Below are 20,880 nucleotides of genomic sequence, written 5' to 3' on the forward strand. Positions count from 1 at the left end.
TTTTTTCCTGGTGAATGTTAAAGTTAGTCATGACAGCATGTATTAGAGGCCAGGACAGGTAGTCAGGAAACCTGGATTGAGCCCTGATCTACACTGTGTGTGGGGGAGTGGGGTGTCGACCTAAGATACGCATAGCTGAAGTCGGCGTATCTTAGGTTGACTTACCTGGCCGTGAGGACGGCGGCAAGTCGACCGCTGCTGCTCCCCCATCGACTCCGCTTCCGCCTCTTGAGAGCTGGAGTTCCGGAGTCGACAGGGAGCGCGTTCGGGGATTGATTTATCCACGTCTAGACGAGATGCAATAAATCGATCCCTGATAGATCGATCTCTACCCGCCGATCCAGCGGGTAGTGAAGACCTGCCTAAGTCTCTGCCACACACTTCACGTGTGAGCTCATGCAATTCAATTAGCCTGGCCTTTTACTATTTTCCCATCTATGAAGAGAGGATAATACTTACTCATCTTACAACAGTATTTTGAAAGGCACAGTTAGAAGAGCAAAAGCTTTTTTTCTTTTAATTCCATTAAAAAAAAAAATCTGATGCACAAGAAGCATATGAGCACATACATGGAGGCAGGGAGTCTAACTCCATGTCCCACATTGCCTCACACATCTTGTTGCTCCATATGACTGTCACCATTTGGCTCTCTGCTATTCACTAGCCTATTTTTAAAAATAAGCTCTCTAAAAATACAGTACTATGGTGACTTTTTCCACTGTTTCAGTGGACCTTTTCAGTAACTATATTATTATTTCATTGGCAAAACTGGTCTATAAATAATCATTCCGACATTGATTTAATACTGATCTTGTGTGGAGGCCTCACCATTCTTCAAAGTTTTCAAACCGCACTGATAGCAATTTGAACCCAAAATTGGTCTACTAAAATAATATGAATAGTCTAATATAGAACTTTCAATCATATTCCCTCTCATCCACTTATGTCTTTTCATACTCCCCCTTACTGTGTCCCTTCTGCTATTTTGCTTCATTTGCTTCTAAATCTAGAAGGATGTAATACTTATCCTGGGACTGTTACTGGATCAAAATAGTCTGTTCGCCCATCCCCCTGTCAGTCCCATAGTAGTTTGAATCAGACATTTTTCTAAAAACAGCAATTTTATTAAGTGCACTGCCTTATTTTATGGAAATTGAAAACATAACACTGGAAAGAAGGTTTCTAGCCAGCAAAGGCATCAGGCTCTGGAATTGCCTCCCAATAATAGTAGTGCAGATAAAAGACCTAACTGGTTTTAAAATGGAGCTTGATAAGTTCATGAAACTGATTATAAGATGTGGTTGCTTGCAACAGCAGGAGGCTGGACTTTACAACCCAGGAGGTTCCTTCCCTTCAAATGTTCTTACAAAATTATATAATGTTTATGTATGTTACACACAAAAATAAGCTACTTGTATAATTTAATTCTACCATTGCTTTAGAGTATTAGTTACCATTTGAGCCATCAGAATACCAACTTTTTAAAGAGATCACATGGCTATCTGAATGTGTTACAAGTAGATAGTGGGTAACATCTCAGATTACTGTAAATGAAAGACTAAGGAAAACTCTCCACACCCCCCGTTTTACTTTACATATTAGACAGCATTTTTTATATAGTTAATTTCTCCCCTTTGTCTTTCACACAACAGGGAAGAGAACATGTTTAAATAGAAAAAGTTACTATAAAAGCCACAACATTACTAAAGGGAGCCAAAGCTTTTTTCAAAAACAGAATCTTTTGATTTTGAATTGAGAGTGTCCTTTAAAATACTTGGACTTGAATTCATCTTAGACTATTAGAAGTGGAAGTCCAGGTATTTTTCCTATGAGTTTCAATAAGATCTCCGATCATCTTGTTACAATGTGATATAATCATTTCTAGATTGGTAACGTAGTCCAAAAGGTACAATATTTGCCTATCTACTAGAATGTTAATTTACAAAGATAAAATCAATTGGTAGAACTAGTTTCTAAAATCCAGTTTGCAATATATTGTGTACACATGGCCCTCCCTAATTTTCAGACTGGTAACTCAACTATTTCTGAATAAAAATATAATCTGAAGTTAAACTGGCTAGGATATATTACAATGCATATTTAACATTCTATTTCAGGCAGAAGCTGTTTATCAGCTGGGATCAGGAAGCAATTTCTTTTTTCACACCTCAATAAATAAATGCTGCTCAACTGACCAAGCCCTTTAGGGGTTAATTTTTTGCCCTCCTCTCTGCTCTAGACCAGGTAATTTACAGTAGATATTTGTAACCAGAGTCTTGTTCTCATGAAAACAAAAGGCAGTTTTGTCACTATCTTCAAAGAGAGTATGATTGAGCCATGCATTCCCATGTTCACTACACAAATCCATCATTTTTGGAGGAATGAATTGAATTCTGCTGGCACTTCTGAGGAAAAGAAGCAATTTCTTTCCTACAACACAGGAAGTTTGTCAGATATTTCAATTGTATTTCTTTCACAATCTTTGTACTTTAACACATATTACACCCTGTGTTTTTTATATTTAGCCATCCATTTAAGTCTGAATTCCTAGCAACTTTTATTTACAGGTAAGACACACATGGGCTGCTACTACACAGTTTAAAATGATAAAGGAAAGCAGACCAAACAAGTGTAAACACTGCTAAATTTGAACGATTACAATGCTACATAAAGTTTTGTGCTTCTCTCTAGTGCAGAGGTGGGCAAACTTTTTGGCCTGAGGGCCACATCTGGGTGGGGAAACTGTATGCAGGGCCATGAATGTAGGACTGGGGCAGGGGGTTGGGGTGTGGGAGGGGATGCGGTGTGCAGGAAGGGGCAGGGGGGTGCGGGAGTGGTTCAGGATGCGGACTCTGTCCCATCACTGCTTACCTCGAGCAGCTCCTGGGCGGCAGCAGGGCTAAGGCAGGCTCCCTGCCTGCCCTGGCCCTGCGCCACGCCCAGAAGTGGCCAGCATGTCCGGCAGTGGCTCCTGGAGGTGAGATGGGGAAGGCGGCTCCACTACGTGCTGCCCTCACCTGTGGGTACCATCCCCGAAGCTCCCATTGGCCACGGTTCCCCGTTCCCGGCCAATGGGAGCTGCGGAGGGCGGTGCCTGCAGGTGAGGGCAGCATATGGAGCCCTCTGCTCCCCCATCCCCCAGGGGCCGCAAGGATGTGGTGCCGACCGCTTCCGGGAGCAGCGTGGGGCCAGGGCAGGCAGGGAGCCTGCCTTAGCCCCACTGCGCCATGGGGCTGGCAATCCCCCGGATTGAAAACCCTGACGGGGCGGATCCGGCCCGCGGGCCATAGTTTGCCCTCCCCTGCTCTATTGGTTTAAGTCAAAGCAGTGTCTTTACACAGCTGCATGGAATCTTTAAATCATGTTATCACTGCAGCTTCAATGCTAGGAATATTAAGATGGATGCCTTCACATGTTGACTTTTTTTTGGCACTAATCTTTTAAAATTTTAATTTACAAGCTAAGGGCAGACTGAAAATCCATAGCCTATGAAAGTGTGGTATTGATAATACACACTCTAGACTTAATATTGCTCAAAAATCAGAGGAAAAGAGCAACAAGCTCCGATTTAACAATTTTCTAATACTGATAAGGTTTCTATCTCAGAGCTAAAAAAAAAAGTTGAATATGGTCTAGGTTCCATAACTGTTTAGGACCTAGAAATACTTCACTATGGACATAATATTTTTGTAGTTCATATTCACTTCAAAGACAAACTGCTGGCTGCTTTACTTGCTAAAACCAGTGCTCATTACCATTGCAGTGCTTACAATGTTGCTAACCCCTTCAAGAAATAGGGAGTTGCATTCATTACAATGCTGTAGGGGGTCAGTGCCATTACTATCAGAGAGGGGAAATGAACCCTGAACTCAAAGCCTTGGCAAGTAAATTACAGAGGAACTACCTGTACTTCTCAAATATTGTTACCAAATGCATTTTTTCATAAGTCTAGTTGTATGTAGCTGAAGTTATATGAGCTGATTTGAGATCTTAAATATTTTGTGTGTGCGCAAATTATTAAAAAAAAAAACTTTTCAATCCACCTCCAATTTTCAGCTTGTCCTTCTCCAGTAGAATTTTTACTGACAAAGTTATCTTAGAACAAACCCTTCCCCCATCTTAACTCCTGGAATATACAAGTAGATTACTTATAAGTATAAATAATGTCTCTGCCCCTTTAAGTTCCTAATCACCACCATCTTAAATCGAAGTTAACTGAAGAACAGAAACAAACCACCTAAAGTGGAGCTTTCGATCAGTCCTATACAATTGTGCAAGTTTCTATTTCTTTAAAAATATACGTGAATGTATATACTCACCTGTCAGTATCTGTATCTTCAGGCAGCATGGGAGGGAAAGGCAAGGGTGGCAGCGTGGAGGTTAGTAGCGCAACATTTCTATCTTTCTCCTTGGCTCCTACATTTGGTGTATGTGGTTTGTTTTTCTCTTTTACAGTGACTGGTTGCTGCTTTACAACAACTGATTTATTCTCTTTTACTGCCGCTGCTGTTGCTGCTTTCTGTTTAGCCACTTTGTCTACAATCAAATTATTTTCCACCTTTGTCTCCTGAAGAGAGACCTTTGCTTTTGTCTTGTCATTTTTCAAAGTTGCACCACTTGTAGGAGAAGGTGTATGCTCAGTTTTTATTTTCTTCAGATCCTTCACATTGTTTGTTTGAGGTACACTCACACCAGTGTCAGTGTTTCCCTTAGTAGGCGTAGAGGTGTTTGAAATTTTTGCATTGGCTTTGGCTGCTTCTGCAGCTCTAGCTTTTTTGTTCTTATTCAACTCAGCAGCCAGGCTACTTTTCAGAGTCAGTGTGCTAGGAGAAATACTCGAGTGACGACTTCTGGACCTAGATAATCTGTGCCTGCTGCGAGACCTTGAGCGTCTTGATGAGTAAGGGCTTCTGCTTCGGGATTTTGCTGATCTCCTGCTTCAAAACAGTAAAGATTTGGTCAATTTAGGCTTAAAAATAAAGAATGTCTGTTTATTTAACCTGCCTTCCTTATTATTGAGCAGCTTTTGCAAACACTGTCACTGCCATTACTATGTTTAAAGGGTGAACATGAATCTAAATAAACGCATATGGAAAAACTTTCAGAAACAGTGAGAACTCTATCTCTGAATACAATATCCATAGCACAGACATAACCACACAGGACCTCAGGATATATTATGAATCTTTCTTTGCAGAGCTCCTTTGTAAAAAGTCATTAGGAAATCACAAAAATATAAACACACAGAAAACACATTGCATGCCTTCTGATCAGCTGTTCATTTCCTTCCTCAGGCTAGGTCTACACTACAGCGGGGGTCCGACCTAAGATACGCAACTTCAGCTACGTGAATACCGTAGCTGAAGTTGCGTATTTTAGGTCGGCTTACCTAGCGGTGAGGACGCGGGAAAGTCGACCGCTGCCGCGCTGCCGCCGACTCCGCTGCCGCCTCCTGCCGAGGTGGATTTCCGGAGTCGACGGCAGAGCGATCAGGGATCGATTTTACCGCGTCTTCACTAGACGCGGTAAGCCGATCCCCGATAAACCGATTGCTACCCGCCGGATCGGCGGGTAGTGAAGACAAAGCCTCAGTTTCAGAACTGTTCTTTGCTTGTTGATAGAAATAGCTTGATACTAAGCAACAACGATTTTAAAAACTACATAAATATGAGGATAAAAAATCGCTTTGTTGACAGGAAAAAAGTTATGGAACTACAGCAATGTTAATTCTGCAATTTTGGACCTCTTGTTAATGTTTCTAGTACATATTTAGCAAATTGAAATATTGAAATACACTTAAAGAAGAAAAAGAGGAAGAGAAAACACTATTTATGAAGCTGAAGTAATATTGCTGTAAGAACCTTAATTTGTGAATTTGCTGCCTTATAAAAATATCTGGTTAACTACTGTTGCAGTAACTTTTTATCATTATCTTGTATTTGAGAAATACTACTGAATACATAGTTAGAAACTATTGTGGTGAGCTGCGCACAAAGAGGCAAACTGAAAGACACATTCAATCTTAACTTTCATTTCTGAGGACATAATGATACAAGCATAATGCTGTATTAATGCATTTTTGTAAGACAGTCCATACTTTTTTTAGACAGATAATTCTCCCTGCATATCCCCTACACCTCATCACAAGCATGTGTAACCGACAAGCTGTCATACTACCATATGTTATTTATTTACATTGCAGAAAAGGAAGAGCAACAGGGGAGAGAAGAAAAGAATGTCAATCATCTGGATTTCTGCACATGTGCAGAGAACAGAACAGGACACACATTTACAAGTTCCCAGGAGGGAAAAATATCCAAAAGAGAAAATGTTGGTAGTTATGGAGAAAGCTCAGCAATTGTTTGAAGCCATTGTGAAAGATAGCAGTTCACATGCATTTTTACTTTACTAATTCAATAGATTCCATATTTCGACTTGCCTAGTAGCTTTGATTTAGTTTTTTGTTGCAAACTACTAGAGACAAACTGCCAATTTAGACCACAGGTGTTAAAAATTGGCTGCTCTGAGTAAAATATAAATGAAGTGCCCTAACTTATTACTATTTCATGAAAATTTATGAAAGTGTTTCTTCATCCACTTTATTTTACTATGCATATCTGTCACCAAGTATATTCACCATATCCACAATTGTTCTAAATTAAGTTTAGTGGAACTACACTGTAATTCTACTTTTCTTGACTAGATCATTCCTGGGGGAAAAGTTATTTCAGTGAGTCCATTTATCTAGGTTAAAAAAATAAGCTAGAATAGTGAGGATCAGAGTTCTCAGTGTGCTGTACACTTCAGCTCATAACAAATATAACCAGACAACATCTAAGAACTGGCAGCTAAAACAAGGAAACAAATATCATGAATGTTCCTGGAATGTTTCATGTGTTTGAATAGTACCAGCTAATTCAATTCTGACTGTGCATAATATATTTTATTCATATACATATATGTGCTTCAGATAAGTTGATCTTGTGTTATACAGTATTAAAATAGAGAAGATACTATTACATATATATTGGTTAATTTCCAAAAGAGAAACATGAATCTTGTATGAGAAAAGTAGGGGTTTTCAACTCTTGCTATTGAAATATCAAGATTTCACTGAGTTAAACACGTTGATAGCACATTTAGATTAAGTAGGACGGCTGAAATATGCTATAAACTAAACAAACTGAAACTAGTAGCTATATGGAGCTATATTTCATTAGATATGTCAGAACAATTTAACAGTTCAAAACACAGAAAATCAACCAAAATCTTTTCTCCAAGATATATACTAGTTCCCGAGAAGTTTAACATAATTCACTTCTATGCCAGAAAGAAGGTTTTACAGAACCCTCTGGCAGAATTGGAAGAGGCCAGAAAAGAAGAAAACTGGAGGGGGGGGGGGGGGGGGGAGTCACTGTACTCTACAGCATTTCCAATTGACACTGAAATAATTATGTAAAATGCACTTTTTCAGATAAGTATGTTGCAGCTCTGGCACATAAAAAAATTAAGGAAAATACTTTGAATTAACTTTTAATGGAAGCAGTGGTTTAGTGAACTAAACACACTGCTTTGAGTCTGGAGACTTGGGTTCTTTTCCTTACTCTATAATTTAGTTGCTGACCTTGGGAATGTCACTTACATTTCTGTGCCTTAGGTCCCTCATCCGTAAAATGGGGAGAATGTTTTCTACTTTTAATAAGAGGCAAGACAGAACCAAAATGGCCAGCAAAATATTTTGTTATACTGAACTGGTGGTTCTCTTCGCGTCGTCCCCCCTCCCTCCCCCCCGCATTATGTATGCCTGTAAGTTTTTGTTCCATCACCCCTCCCCACACAAATTTTTTTTTCGGTTTGTTTTTGACCTTGGAAATATAAGAAATGTCAAGTCTTGCATTCTCCAGTTTTTCTGGAGGACTTCTAGAAACTTGCCTACACTAGAATGAAAGATGTATTTTGAAAACATGTTGGCTAACCTGAGTTTTAAAACTCTAGCATAGACAACACAAATAGTATTTTAAAACTAACTGGTGGAGCTAAACCTTTCAACCTCGCCCAGCTAAAATATTAAAATGAAACTTGGCCCTATCTACATTAGGGTTCTAAAACATATTAGTTAAATGTATTAACTACATTGGGGAAGGGATAGCTCAGTGGTTTGAGCATTGGCCTGCTAAACCCAGGGTTGTGAGTTCAATCCTTGAGAGGGCCATTTAGGGATCTGGGGCAAAAATCTGTTTGGGGATTAGTCCTGCTTTGAGCAGGGGGTTGGACTAGATGACCTCCTGAGGTCCCTTCCAACCCTGATATTCTATGATTCGCCAAAAGTTCCAAAATACTTTCCCAGGCCTAGTTGACATGAAGCTTTCAAAGTGGTACAAGTATTTTAATTAGGAGTGTGAGATTTTTTTTTCTTAAATAATTACACTGGTACAACTCATTGTGTGGACACAGTTATACCGTTACAAAGTTGCCTTATGTTGCTATAGCTTATTTTCCCATCCCATATAGAAAAGAGCTTTACTGTTATGAGCATCTTTATACCAATGTAACTGCATCAACACAGAAGGGGAGGGGGAAAGATGTACAGCATTAAATATTAGTAGTTTAAGTGGTATAACATTTGTGTTTAGACAAGGCTTTAGTCTTGACAGACCGTATGGAGGTCTCACAGAGATGTTTGTGAACTATAGCACTTAACTGAATTGGCCAGGATGCTGAATCTTTGAGGAAACCTTCTTTTACCCCAAGTGTTAGTCATTCAAGTTTCATAGGTGCTAATCAAAAAACAGTTTTTAAACAGTCTGACTAAAATACTCTTCCTCTTTCAAACACTTAACTTCTACTCTTTTGGCCGGTAATTTCATCATTTCCTTAGTTTACTCGTCATAACAGACTAACAGCCTAGACTGGACCCAAATGCTTAATATAAAAAAAAAATAGACAAGCAAAAAAGGAAAAAAACTTCAGGCCTTCCTGATATGCCAAAGGAAAGAAAGAGGGCACAAGCACATTTTTTTTTCCATTTACAGGTTACCTTTCAGGAAAAAAAGTCTGTCCTCAGATGAGTGTACAGAACTCCATTTTCCCAACTGAGGGAAGAATTTGGTCTCAAGCATATACCAACTGGTTTTAACATTATTCAGAGGCTACACCTTAGTTTAAAAAAAGATCAAGTCACAAAGTTATAAAAATGGTCTCACACATGATGTCCGGACTTTGTCCAGATAACGTGCTTGTTTTAAAAGAATCTTTATGGTAAATATCAGATTTGTGTACTGTAAAAGTTAGTGGACATCATGACAAGCACCTGACTTCTTATCAGTGCTTATATCAGAAGTCTGCTCAGTTCTTCAAAGACTACTGACATATATTGCCCCATCTTACATGTATTTGCCATCAGATGCTTTGTGCTTAGTCATAAATTTCTACATTTATTTTTTATTTTACCTAAGGAACTATATATTTTTAAATATCTGTTGCATTAACTATTGAAGAATATAAAAAGGATCTTTGGCCCAGTCTGGGGAGACTAGAGGCAGTACAAGACTTAAGTACCACATCCAGTCCTCCTCAACTGAAGGAAGTTGCCATAATGCTAGATTTTTAGAGGGAACTGTGGATGGAAAACAATTTTAAAAAAATCCTGGCTTTATATCAGTCTGTTTCAATTTTTCCATGTTTATGCCCAGCAGCTGACATTGTTTGGTGTTTGTCAACACACAGGCACCTGTCATATTTACTTATTTACTGTTAGGTGCATCTGTTCCACAGATGCACCTAACAAAGGGAACACTGCATTGCTATAGCACAGCAGCACTTCACACCTAATTTTTAGCATTTATATAGCACTATACTTTTCAAAACATTACAAAAATTCATACAACACTTCTGAAGTAGACAAGGACTACAAATCCTATTTTATAGATGGAGAGAAACATAGACAAACGAGATAGAATTAGAACTTAGGAGTTCTTGACACCTGACCACATGTTTTTCTGGAGCCAGCTTCAGAAGAACATACTTGGAGTGAAAGTAGGTTATATTGGTTTCTCTCTGAAATAGGTTAAATGTATAGTACTGCTGCTAGACAAATGGAAAGCAGAAAAAGGGAAAGAGACAAAACATATCATAAACGACAAGAGATATTAAAAAATAGAGAAAGGAATAATAGTAGAGGGCTTTCTCCAAAACAACCAAATCCAGCATGGTTTTGGGTAATGCTTTCACAGATTAGCAAAAAGGTTAAAGCACTGTATTTTTAAGCATGATTTAACACAACTTTTGCTTAACTTCTTAAATTTTTCAAAGCAGACTGGTTGTCCCTTTATCTCTGCTTAATTACTGGAGAGCTTTCACAACAAGCTACTACTTTGGATACTGGATTTTGTCAGATGCATGCCTCAAAACTATCACAAAACTGTTCAAAGATTCTGTCATACCTTCAATGTTAATTATACAAGTTGCATCAAAACCTAGTGTATTTAAGAATTAATGCAAAAAGTTAATTTAACATTTGAATAATCAAGCACATTGAAGTCAGAAAACTCCAGTAGTTAGTTTATAATGGAACATTAATTGCTTCATTGTATCATCTGAATATTTTAAAAGGTACAGAATGAAAAAACCAGCAATATATTACGTAGAAATAACCTTGTGTATGTACCGAGTGAGAATTTTATAGCTGGAATCTTAAATTTGTGAATTTCTTGATTGGAGTGCTTGAGTTCCTTGTTACATGACTCTTTCCCATCCCCACCCCCTTTTATTAAAAAGAGGATTAAGTACTTTAGAGGCATATCACCATTGTTAACACAGACTAGTAGCATGTCAGAAAAACAAAAATTTAAACTCAAGCAAAAAATGCTAGCTTTCGCTGTTCATAACCTTTTAAAACATTTACAAGATTTTGTTTAAACCTTTATGGTTTTTCCTTTTAATTAGACATTCAAGAGAAAGCCAAGTTTGAAGTGTTGACTTTCAGCCATTTGAATTACGCAAGAGCAAACATTTTAATCAGAACTTATCAGGATTTTTTCCCCAATATCTGCAGAGTTCAAGAACAGCTGAACTGATTTTTCCCAATTCCTTAATAAAATATTCATCTTTAGGCCAAGATGCAACACCTCAGAGATCATCACAAGAAGATGTTTGAGAAAGTTATCAGTAACCGAAACAAGGGGAGCAGGTTAAAATGGAATCTACAGCTCAACCCTAGCAAATGGTATATAAGCACCATGGTCTTCCAGTGTAATTATCTGTTCTTTTAAAAATATTTGAAAACGCAGATCTCTAAATGTAATCAATTGACTTTTACCATAAGTTTCCCAAGACACTATATACCCATATGATCACTCAGTAATTTGAACCACCAGTGACAAGACATTCTGGTTAATTATAATTTTAGCCTAAATTCCCTCTGTGCATTAATAAGCAAATTTAAGATTAATTCTCCTTCGCTATGATAGGACAAATTTTCTCTCATGTGATATACCATTAATCATGTTTTCCCTTTAGTCCAGTTTTTAGTTCAATGTCTACATTTGCATTGCAGACAGATATATATATATATATAAAAATAAAACTATTTAGTACTGCTATTTGAGCAAGTGCCACATGTCTTAATTTTATCCAGATATTCAAATTCTATTCCTTCAGTATTTTGAAGTCATTAGCAAGTCTAAAAAAAATCAGAAATGTTGGGTAACTTTGAAATTTAGTAATTTTATTTTCTCCTTAATTTAATTTTATAACTAATGTGTCCTCAGTAGAGAACCCTTGCTCAGGGAATTATTTACCAACAGAGATTAGTCCGACCTCAGGCCTGTTTTCAGAATGCTTTGCAAAATTAACTGTTTTTCAAAAATCCATCCCATAATAACCAAAGATAAGGAAAAAGAACAAGAAAAGAGAGCCACTGAACAAAGGAGAGGTAAAAACTTAAGTCCACTACAAGTAACAATGTTTCAGAGTAGCAGCCGTGTTAGTCTGTATCCGCAAAAAGAACAGGAGTACTTGTGGCACTTTAGAGACTAACAAATTTATTTGAGCATAAGCTTTCGTGGACTACAGCCCACTTCATCGGATGCATGTAGTGGAAAATACAGTAGGAAGAGATATATAGATATATATAGATATATACACACACACACACACAGAGAACATGAAACAATGGGTGTTAAAATACACACTATAAGGAGAGTGATCAGTTAAGGTGAGCTGTTATCAGCGGGAGAGAAAAGGAACTGTTTGTAGTGGTAATGAAATGGCCCATTTCCAGCCATTGACAAGGAGATGTGAGGAACTGTGTGTGTGGGGGGGGGGAGGAGAGGAAATAAGCATGGGGAAATATTTTTACTTTGTGTAATGGCCCATCCACTCCCAATGTAAATCTTAAATTCTGAATTCAGAACTCACACCACAATGACAGAGGTCCTTGATATATATCAGATAGATATAAATTAGGTAAAAGAACAAGTATTCAGAATTTTTAAAAGCTCTTCCATTCCCTATCTTAAAAAATTGAACTTCTAAATTTTAAGTTTTTCAAGGAAAGCTTCGTTCTAAAGAGAACTTTAATAACAAGTATTTTTAGAATACCCCATCCTTCAAATAGAAAAACATCTAGGCTAAAAAAAAAGTCACATTGTTTTATTTCACACATAGGTAGAGGTACTAATATGTTTGATTTCAGAGTAGCAGCCGTGTTAGTCTGTATCCGCAAAAACAACAGGAGTACTTGTGGCACCTTAGAGACTAACAAATTTATTAGAGCATAAGCTTTCGTGGGCTACAACCCACTTCTTCGGATGCATATAGAGTGAAACATATATTGAGGAGATATATATACACACACATACAGAGAGCATGAACAGGTGGGAGTTGTCTTACCAAGTCTGAGAGGCCAATTAAGTAAGAGAAAAAAAAAAAAAACTTTTGAAGTGATAATCAAGATAGCCCAGTACAGACAGTTTGATAAGAAGCAAGTGTGAGAATACTTACAAGGGGAGATAGATTCAATGTTTGTAATGGCTCAGCCATTCCCAATCCCTATTTAGCCCTGAGTTGATTGTGTCTAGTTTGCATATCAATGTGGGTCAGTCCTCGCTTACAGACAACCCCCCAACCTAAAGCAAATACTCACCAGCAACCACACATCACTGAACAAAAACACTGACCCAGGAACCTATCCTTGTAACAAAGCCCGATGCCAACTCTGTCCACATATCTATTCAAGTGACACCATCATAGGGCCTAATCACATCAGCCATACCATCAGGGGCTCGTTCACCTGCACATCTACCAATGTGATATATGCCATCATGTGCCAGCAATGCCCCTCTGCCATGTACATTGGCCAAACCGGACAGTCTCTACGCAAAAGAATTAATGGACACAAATCTGACATCAGGAATCATAATACTCAAAAACCAGTGGGAGAACACTTTAACCTGTCTGGCCATTCTTTGACAGACCTGCGGGTGGCTATCTTAAAACAGAAAAACTTCAAAAACAGACTCCAACGAGAGACTGCTGAGCTGGAATTGATATGCAAACTAGACACAATCAACTCAGGGCTAAATAGGGATTGGGAATGGCTGAGCCATTACAAACATTGAATCTATCTCCCCTTGTAAGTATTCTCACACTTGCTTCTTATCAAACTGTCTGTACTGGGCTATCTTGATTATCACTTCAAAAGTTTTTTTTTTTTTCCTCTTACTTAATTGGCCTCTCAGACTTGGTAAGACAACTCCCACCTGTTCATGCTCTCTGTATGTGTGTATATATATCTCCTCAATATATGTTTCACTCTATATGCATCCGAAGAAGTGGGTTGTAGCCCACGAAAGCTTATGCTCTAATTAATATGTTTGAATATTTCATACAATTAAAATAAATTGATGTTTATATTGGGAAAATTACATACAGGTGGTTGCACAAGACCTTTGGTGTTGCACTGGGTATAGACAAAATTAAAGCAAATATATTAGGTTATGTGAGTTGAACGTGTGATCACACAGTTTACAATGACCTGGATTACCTGAATGAAGTCAGGGAAGCTACCTAATCTTATCTTACAATTCCATGCTTTGTAAAACACATCAGAATTAGTTACTAGAGAAAGTTTAAATACTCTAATACAGATATGAAAAGTTTGTTGCAATATGGTTTTGTTATATTTTATATTTTTATACTAGAGTGTTCAAAGTTCAATCTAGTTGCTACAGAAATACCCTATATCCTCATTCTTCTATTATCTTAAATATACAATCTGTTCCTACAGAATAACTCTGTTAATATAGACAAAAGAAAAACATAGGCAACACTACCAATTATTTCAAGTAGTATCTTAATAGCTGATGTTCATTTGTCTCCCAGTCCAGCAAAGAAACACTAAAACTGATCTCATTCAGACCAAGCACAACAGGTCTTGAAAAATCCATTCGCCTACTCATTGGCAATGAGTTGAAAGTTTTCACTGACAAGTGACGGAGCTTAAACAGTGCCTGTAGAATTTAAGGTTTTTAATGAAAAACTATATTTCTAGCCCTTATGGTTGCAAAGATAAACTTCCAAATGTGAACTATAGGTAAACTGATCCAATGTCTGCGGATGCTCAGAGCCCAACTCCAAGCAGCAACAGGTTGAAAATGACAAGACACTAGTCCAGTGGTTCTCAAACTTTTGTACTGGTGACCTTTCACATAGCCTCTGAGTGCGACCCCCCATATAAATTAAAAACACTTTTTAATATATTTCGCAACCCCCCATGTAGTAACCTCGTGACCCCCTGAGGGGTCCTAACCCTGGTTTGAGAACCCCTGCACTAGTCAATTTCACAATTGCAATTCAGAACTCTGTGAACAGACAAGTATCATGTCAGTTTCACTCTGCTGCTGCTTATTTAAGTTATAAGCTAGTGAAGTCATTGGAGCTGTTGTGTCCCTGGACCTCATTAGTTTCTTCTCCATCCCCAATATTTTATATAAAGCTTCCGGCTGGGAAGTTCAGTCATCTAGCTGAAAACGTACGTAATCCTTTTTCCAAGCCTTGAAGACAAAATACCTAAAGCACTGTAAAAGTTTATTCACCTTATCTTCATTTTCACCCTCCCTAGATACCAAAATTGCTAGAGTCAGATAGCAATGTAGCATTACTGCAAGCACATTTTGTGCAGTTCTAGGGCATTATCATTAGGAAACAGACTAGAAGCCAATTATCATAACAACATTACACCTAGACACAAGCCCAGAATGAAGCCTTTATACCAGCGGTTCTCAAACTGAGGGTCAGGATCCCAAAGTGGGTCACAACCCTGTTTTAATGGGGTCACCACAGCTGGCGTTAGACGTGCTAGGGCCCGAAGCCGAACCCTCAGCCCCACCAAAGCCCCACCAAAGCCCAAGGGCTTCAGCCCTGGGTGGCGGGGCTCAGGCTTTGGTTTCAGCCCTGGACAGCGGAGCTCAGGTTATAGGCCCCTCGCTCAGGGCAGCAGGTCTACGCTCAGGCTTCAGTTCCCCTCCTAGGGTCATGTAATATTTTTTGTTGTCAGAAGGGGGGTCACGGTGCAATGAAATTTGAGAACCACTGCTTTATATCATACAGGTCAAGATGGTACATGCCCTAAGGAGCTGTTGCCGTCATGAAAGCATTAAACTTGCCCATGCAACTATGGCCTAAGCTATGCAGCAAACCCTTCCAACTTATTTGGCAGAGCATCATTCATTTATGCAACTGACTAAGAAATGCACAACGTTAACTGATTCAAGATTCATATTATAACCTTCAATTTTATTTACATAATTCCAAAAATGCCCCACAAAATGAATATATATAAACTAGTGCATAATATTTATATTGGGGCAGATGAAAACTGCCCAGAATTTTCTGATACGCCCACAACAGGAAAACCTTCAAAAACAGTGAAACTTCTCTTTATACCTTTTCTCATAAAGCAAGTGAGACACTGAACAGACTATACCCAGACTCCCAGAGATTTGTGAGGTGGGAAGGACTGGTAACTGATGTACCTCTTCAAGGTGTACTCTCAAAAGCAACAAGGCACTGGAATGGATGGATAATTTCTATCTTTCAAGGCGATTTGGGTGGTTAACTCCCATAGTCCCCTTTGAAAAGCCCAGCCCTAAATAATAGCTGCTTTAGAAACATCTAAATTAGACAGCTCTTAAAACCTCCCTATCAATACTGTGGCCTGTTCTGCCACTGGCTGGCCCAACTGCTCCAGCAAGCAACTTAAAAAGCCTCCTATCCCCTTGACCAAGACAGTAAAACTTTTAGACTTTGTCTACACAAGGAATATGCAATTTTAAACTGATTTAGTTACACTGGTGCAAAAGTTTATATGGACACTTATCTTGGTTTAAACCAGGCTTATTAAATTGAAATAAGCCACTCAAAGTAAAATAAGGATGTCTACACAGAGGCTTAACAAACAAAGTTTAAAATGGTTCAATTTCCTTGTATAGATAAGACCAAAACTGAAACCTCTATTCCATGTGTGAGAAAAGGCCATCCCAAGCTGGCCATCATTAATCCTTCCTGCTGTCCTCAATATGAAGGACAGATTTAAGAACAGAAGCATGGAAAATCTACTATATTCTTCGACAGCAACAGGCAAAGAAAATGATGTTCAGAGCGGCATTTTGAATGCATATAAATGGGGCAAAATAGGATTTATCAAGGCCAGAGAGGAGGTTGCAAGAGCGAAGACATGAGTAATGCAGGCCTGAATGTGAGTTTTAGTAATGATGACAAAAAAGGAAAAGCCAGATATTAGAGATGCTATGCAGGGAGAAATTGAAAGATTTAGACATGCCCTATAAGCAACATTTTAGAGAGGGATGAATTGAAGACAGTGTTCAAGTTACAGACCTATTGTGTGTTAAAGGCAAAGAACTCCCATTACAGAAAATTAATACTTTTGGGGAGGCTTAGTTAAAACAGGAGCTGATGGAAAAGCAGACAGGTGCTGAGGATGACTCAAGTATACCCCAGAACTATGCATACCCTATGGCCCTTTATCATCAGAGCATCTGAGCACTGCGCAAGCATTAATGAATTTATCTTCACATCCACTTCACGAAGTATCATCCCCATTTTATAGACAGGTCAACTGCAGGGCATGGAATTTAACCCAGATCTTCTAGGTCCAAAGCCCTAATCAGAAGGCCATCCTTTCCTCCCTCAAGGTCTCTATTAAATGCAGTCTCCCACTGGCTGCCCCAACTCCTCCAGCAAGTCAGAAAGAAGACATCTGCTAGGGAAATTAGTAAATATAGAAGTATCTCTGTATATACTAAGGGACTGGACAGAAATCACAGATGAACTGGAGAAAAAGTCAAAGATAAATTCTGGAAAACAAGCCATCAGATTTGCAATTCAGACATCTGTATGACAAATTAGATCATTTTTTAATTTAAGGGATAGAAACTCTCATGCTTCAAACCAAAAGCCTACTTTGTTTTGTAATTGTCCACTACACGGTTTCATGCACCTTCCTATAAAGCATTTCTTACTGGCAGCTGTGTAAAGAAAAATAAACTGGACTAGATGAACTACTAATTGTATCAGATATGGCAATTCCTTAGTTGAAACCCCATGGCATATTATTGCACTTCATGACTGGAATACTGTCAAAGAATTCCACTCAGTGCACACATCAGCTCATAATTCAGCAATTCTGAATTCAATCAATATTTCCTAAATCCAACTGTTTTCTTAAATCATGATAATTTTTAAAAAAGTTTCTTTAACCAATTATAACACTCTTAAATGACAAACACTTTTCATCCTAATGATTGTCCTTGTTCAGATTATGAATACTTTTTCATGTTTTGAAACATTCTGAAGTTTACTAAGATGTTTCACAACTGCAATTTCGAATACATCTTATTTTTAAAAACCATCTTTGTTTTATTCCCCCCAACATAATACGGGATACAAACTGAGTTACTCAACCACTTCAATGTTCAGTGCCCATCCAGAAAGTGAAAGCCTCAGGTAGAATGCCAGGATGGCTCAGAGAACATGCACCATTTTCAATGAGCGCTGGCCAAAGTGTTAACTGATACAGAACCATCAGAGGGAGCATGAAATTGTTTTTCATGGAGCCTACGGAATTCTTGTCAATGGAGTGGTAAAACTTAAAAATACAAATATTTTTAGAACCTGAATAACTTTACACATCAGTTTGTAACAACTTTAAGATAAATCAAGTATTGGCCCAAGACCATCACAAGATTCTTTTATTACAAATATAGTTCTTCTTTTGGAAATACGCACAGGCCAAACACACAGCCCTCTCAAAAATCCAGTTACTAATAAATATCTTTGCAATACAAATACAAAAGGTAGATAACTCTACCTGACAATACTCAGCCATTATTGAAGCCATTTTTTTCTGCATACACAAAAAACAGAACTTAGCCATCAGGTTAGCATATACATTAAGCAGAGAAAGACCCTGACCCTGCCAAAACACACACACACAACTTTTTGCACTACAAGTGCCCACTGATATCAATTGAACTACTTGCAGTGCATGAAGTTTAAACACAGTGGTAAATCTTTGCAGGATAAGGACCTAAACATAATTTTTTTAAAATTAAGTACTTAGTGAAACATGCATAATTCCTTTGCAGCATTTAAATATTGCCTCTTTTTCTACAAAAACAAATAGTTTGCACTAATAATTTACACAAGTACAAACACTAAATGCCCATATTTTATTCAATTTAATTTTTAACTAACTCAGTGCTAAAAGATTAACTAAGCTATAAAAGAATTTATCATTTATCTATCTCGGGGGTTAGATAGGAACAGGATGCTTATGAGGGAAATCTGCTGATTATAACATTTAACAGACATAGTGCCCCAGAGGTCTTCACCATCCCCCACTGAGGGCATTTCCCACTTGAGATAATATTATAATGGGAAGTTTATAACCACTCCCCCACACAGGGGAGATTTTACCTTTACAATCTCTCTTCTCTACAAGAGAAAAAGGAGAGGATGTGACAGGTCCACTTTGTTGCATTAGGGTCGCCTCCCTGCTCCAGGGACAAGGCAGGAGCATGATTTTAGTATATCACAGTCTCTCCCCCTCCTTCTCCCCAATGGGATGGGAGAACAGAAAACCCCATTTCCCCCCTAAATTAGATATAAATCTCCCCGTTTCCCCACCCAAGTTATTCGGGACAGAGCCTCCCCGTGGATATAACCCCCTCCCGCCCCCAACACTCTTCTCCGTAGACATACACACAGTATCATACCTCCAACACCAACTCACCTGACAGTGGGGCTGTAGGGGCTCCGAGAGCGGCGCCAGTTGCTGCTGTAGGGACTGGGCGACACATCCCCGCCGCGTTCATACGAGCTGTGCCGGCTGTAGCTAGGGGATCGGCGGCGGCTATATGGGCTGAGGGGGGAGCGCCCGCCGATGGGGCTGGGCGATTTGCGGCTCCTCTGGCTCTGGGAGGCCCTGTGCGACGGGGGGCTGTCGTCCCGGCCGGGGCTGGGGGACGATCGCTGCCGCCTGTAGGCCCTAGGCTCGGCCTTATCCTCCCGATAAGCCTTCGGCGGGTCCTTGTAGGCCGAGGGCGGCTCTTTGGCCGCTTTAGTCCGGCTCTTGTGCGCTTTGCCCTCCCGCTCCTTCCTGCCACTGCCGGGGGAGGCGGCCGGGCCCTTCCTGCGGGCGTCGCTGCCGCCGCCACTGCTGCTCTTGGGGCCCTCCCGGTCCTGGCCCCCGGTCTGATTGTGGCGGCTGCGGGACTTGGAGGAGGAAGAGGAGGCCTCGGCTCCCCCCCTGGCCACCGCCGTCCCCTCCTGCTGCTTCTCCTCCCCCCGCCTGCGGTGCTCCCGGTGCCGCTCTCTGGAGCGACCGCTGCTGCCGCGATGTTCCCGGCGCGGCCGGCTGCTCCTCTCCGACTCCCCCCGGGGGCGCTGGCTCCCCCCGCCGGAGGAGGAGGCCGGGCTTCCCCCGCCGCTCCCCGCCCCTCCTGGTCCGGCAGCTCCGCTTCCCACCAGCCCCTCGGACTGGGAGCTCACGTCGTCGTACTCCTCCACCAGAGTGCTCAGCCCCCCGCTACCGCGCCGCTTCTCCGGCTCCTGGGCGCCGCCGCCCCCTGCGCCTCCCCCGCGGCCCCGACGCCGCTTGTGCCGGGACCCCGAGCGCCGCTTGCCCCGGGGCCGCTTCCGCTCCCCCCCGTCCCCGCAGCAGGAGGAGGCGCTGGTGGCCGCCAGGAACAGCAGAGACTGCGGCGGCAGCGGCGGCTGCAGGAGCGGCGGCTGCAGGAGTGGAAACAGCAGCGGGTGAGGAGCCGGCGGCGGCGGAGCGGGAGGCTGCGGCTGGGCCGCGAAGCGCTTCCGTCTCCGGTGATGTAGCCGCTTCTTGTCCGCCGGCACCTCCACCGCTGCCGAGCCGCCCCAGCCCCGGCTTCCCCCGCTCCCTCCAGCTGGCGCCGCGTCCGAGGTGCTCGGCATCGAGATCACTCAAGGCCGAGGACTAGGACGCGGCCTGCGAATCCGCCGCCGCCGCCTTCAGGGCGCTGCCGGCGCCATGGAGACACCGCGCCGCGCACAGACAGACCCCGGCCCCGCAGCCCGCCTCACAGACCGCGCCGCCCGCCCGGCCGCGCCTCACATCGGGCCGCCCGGCAGCAGCGGGGGGTGAGGCTGGGGGGTCTCAGTCTCCAACGAGCCCGGAGGCTCTTAGGCCCGGCCTCCCGCTGTCCCCGCAACACGGAAGAGTCTCACGGCGGCCTCCTCACTCCATCCCGGCCCGCGCCGCCTCCTCCTCCGGCGGCGGCTGCTGCTCGCCTCTCTCGGCCCCTCCGGCGGCGCCTGCGGGCCGCGCTG

At 41.1% G+C, this 20,880-nt stretch overlaps 1 protein-coding gene across 2 annotated transcripts in view; it reads right to left on the reverse strand.

Moving 5' to 3' along the window:
* Positions 1 to 20,505, reverse strand: part of CDK13 (cyclin dependent kinase 13) — a 65,666-nt gene extending 45,161 nt beyond the window's left edge. For both annotated transcript variants that reach the window (XM_065397850.1, XM_065397849.1), the window contains exons 1-2: positions 19,313 to 20,505; positions 4,320 to 4,934 (exon numbers count right to left, since the gene is read on the reverse strand). In XM_065397850.1, the coding sequence (XP_065253922.1) occupies positions 4,320 to 4,934; positions 19,313 to 20,505 (1,808 nt within the window). The remainder of the gene's footprint in view (positions 1 to 4,319; positions 4,935 to 19,312) is intronic.
* Positions 20,506 to 20,880: the final 375 nt, after the last annotated feature.

This window comes from Emys orbicularis, chromosome 2 (genome assembly GCF_028017835.1).
Source record: "Emys orbicularis isolate rEmyOrb1 chromosome 2, rEmyOrb1.hap1, whole genome shotgun sequence".
NCBI lineage: Eukaryota > Metazoa > Chordata > Testudines > Emydidae > Emys > Emys orbicularis.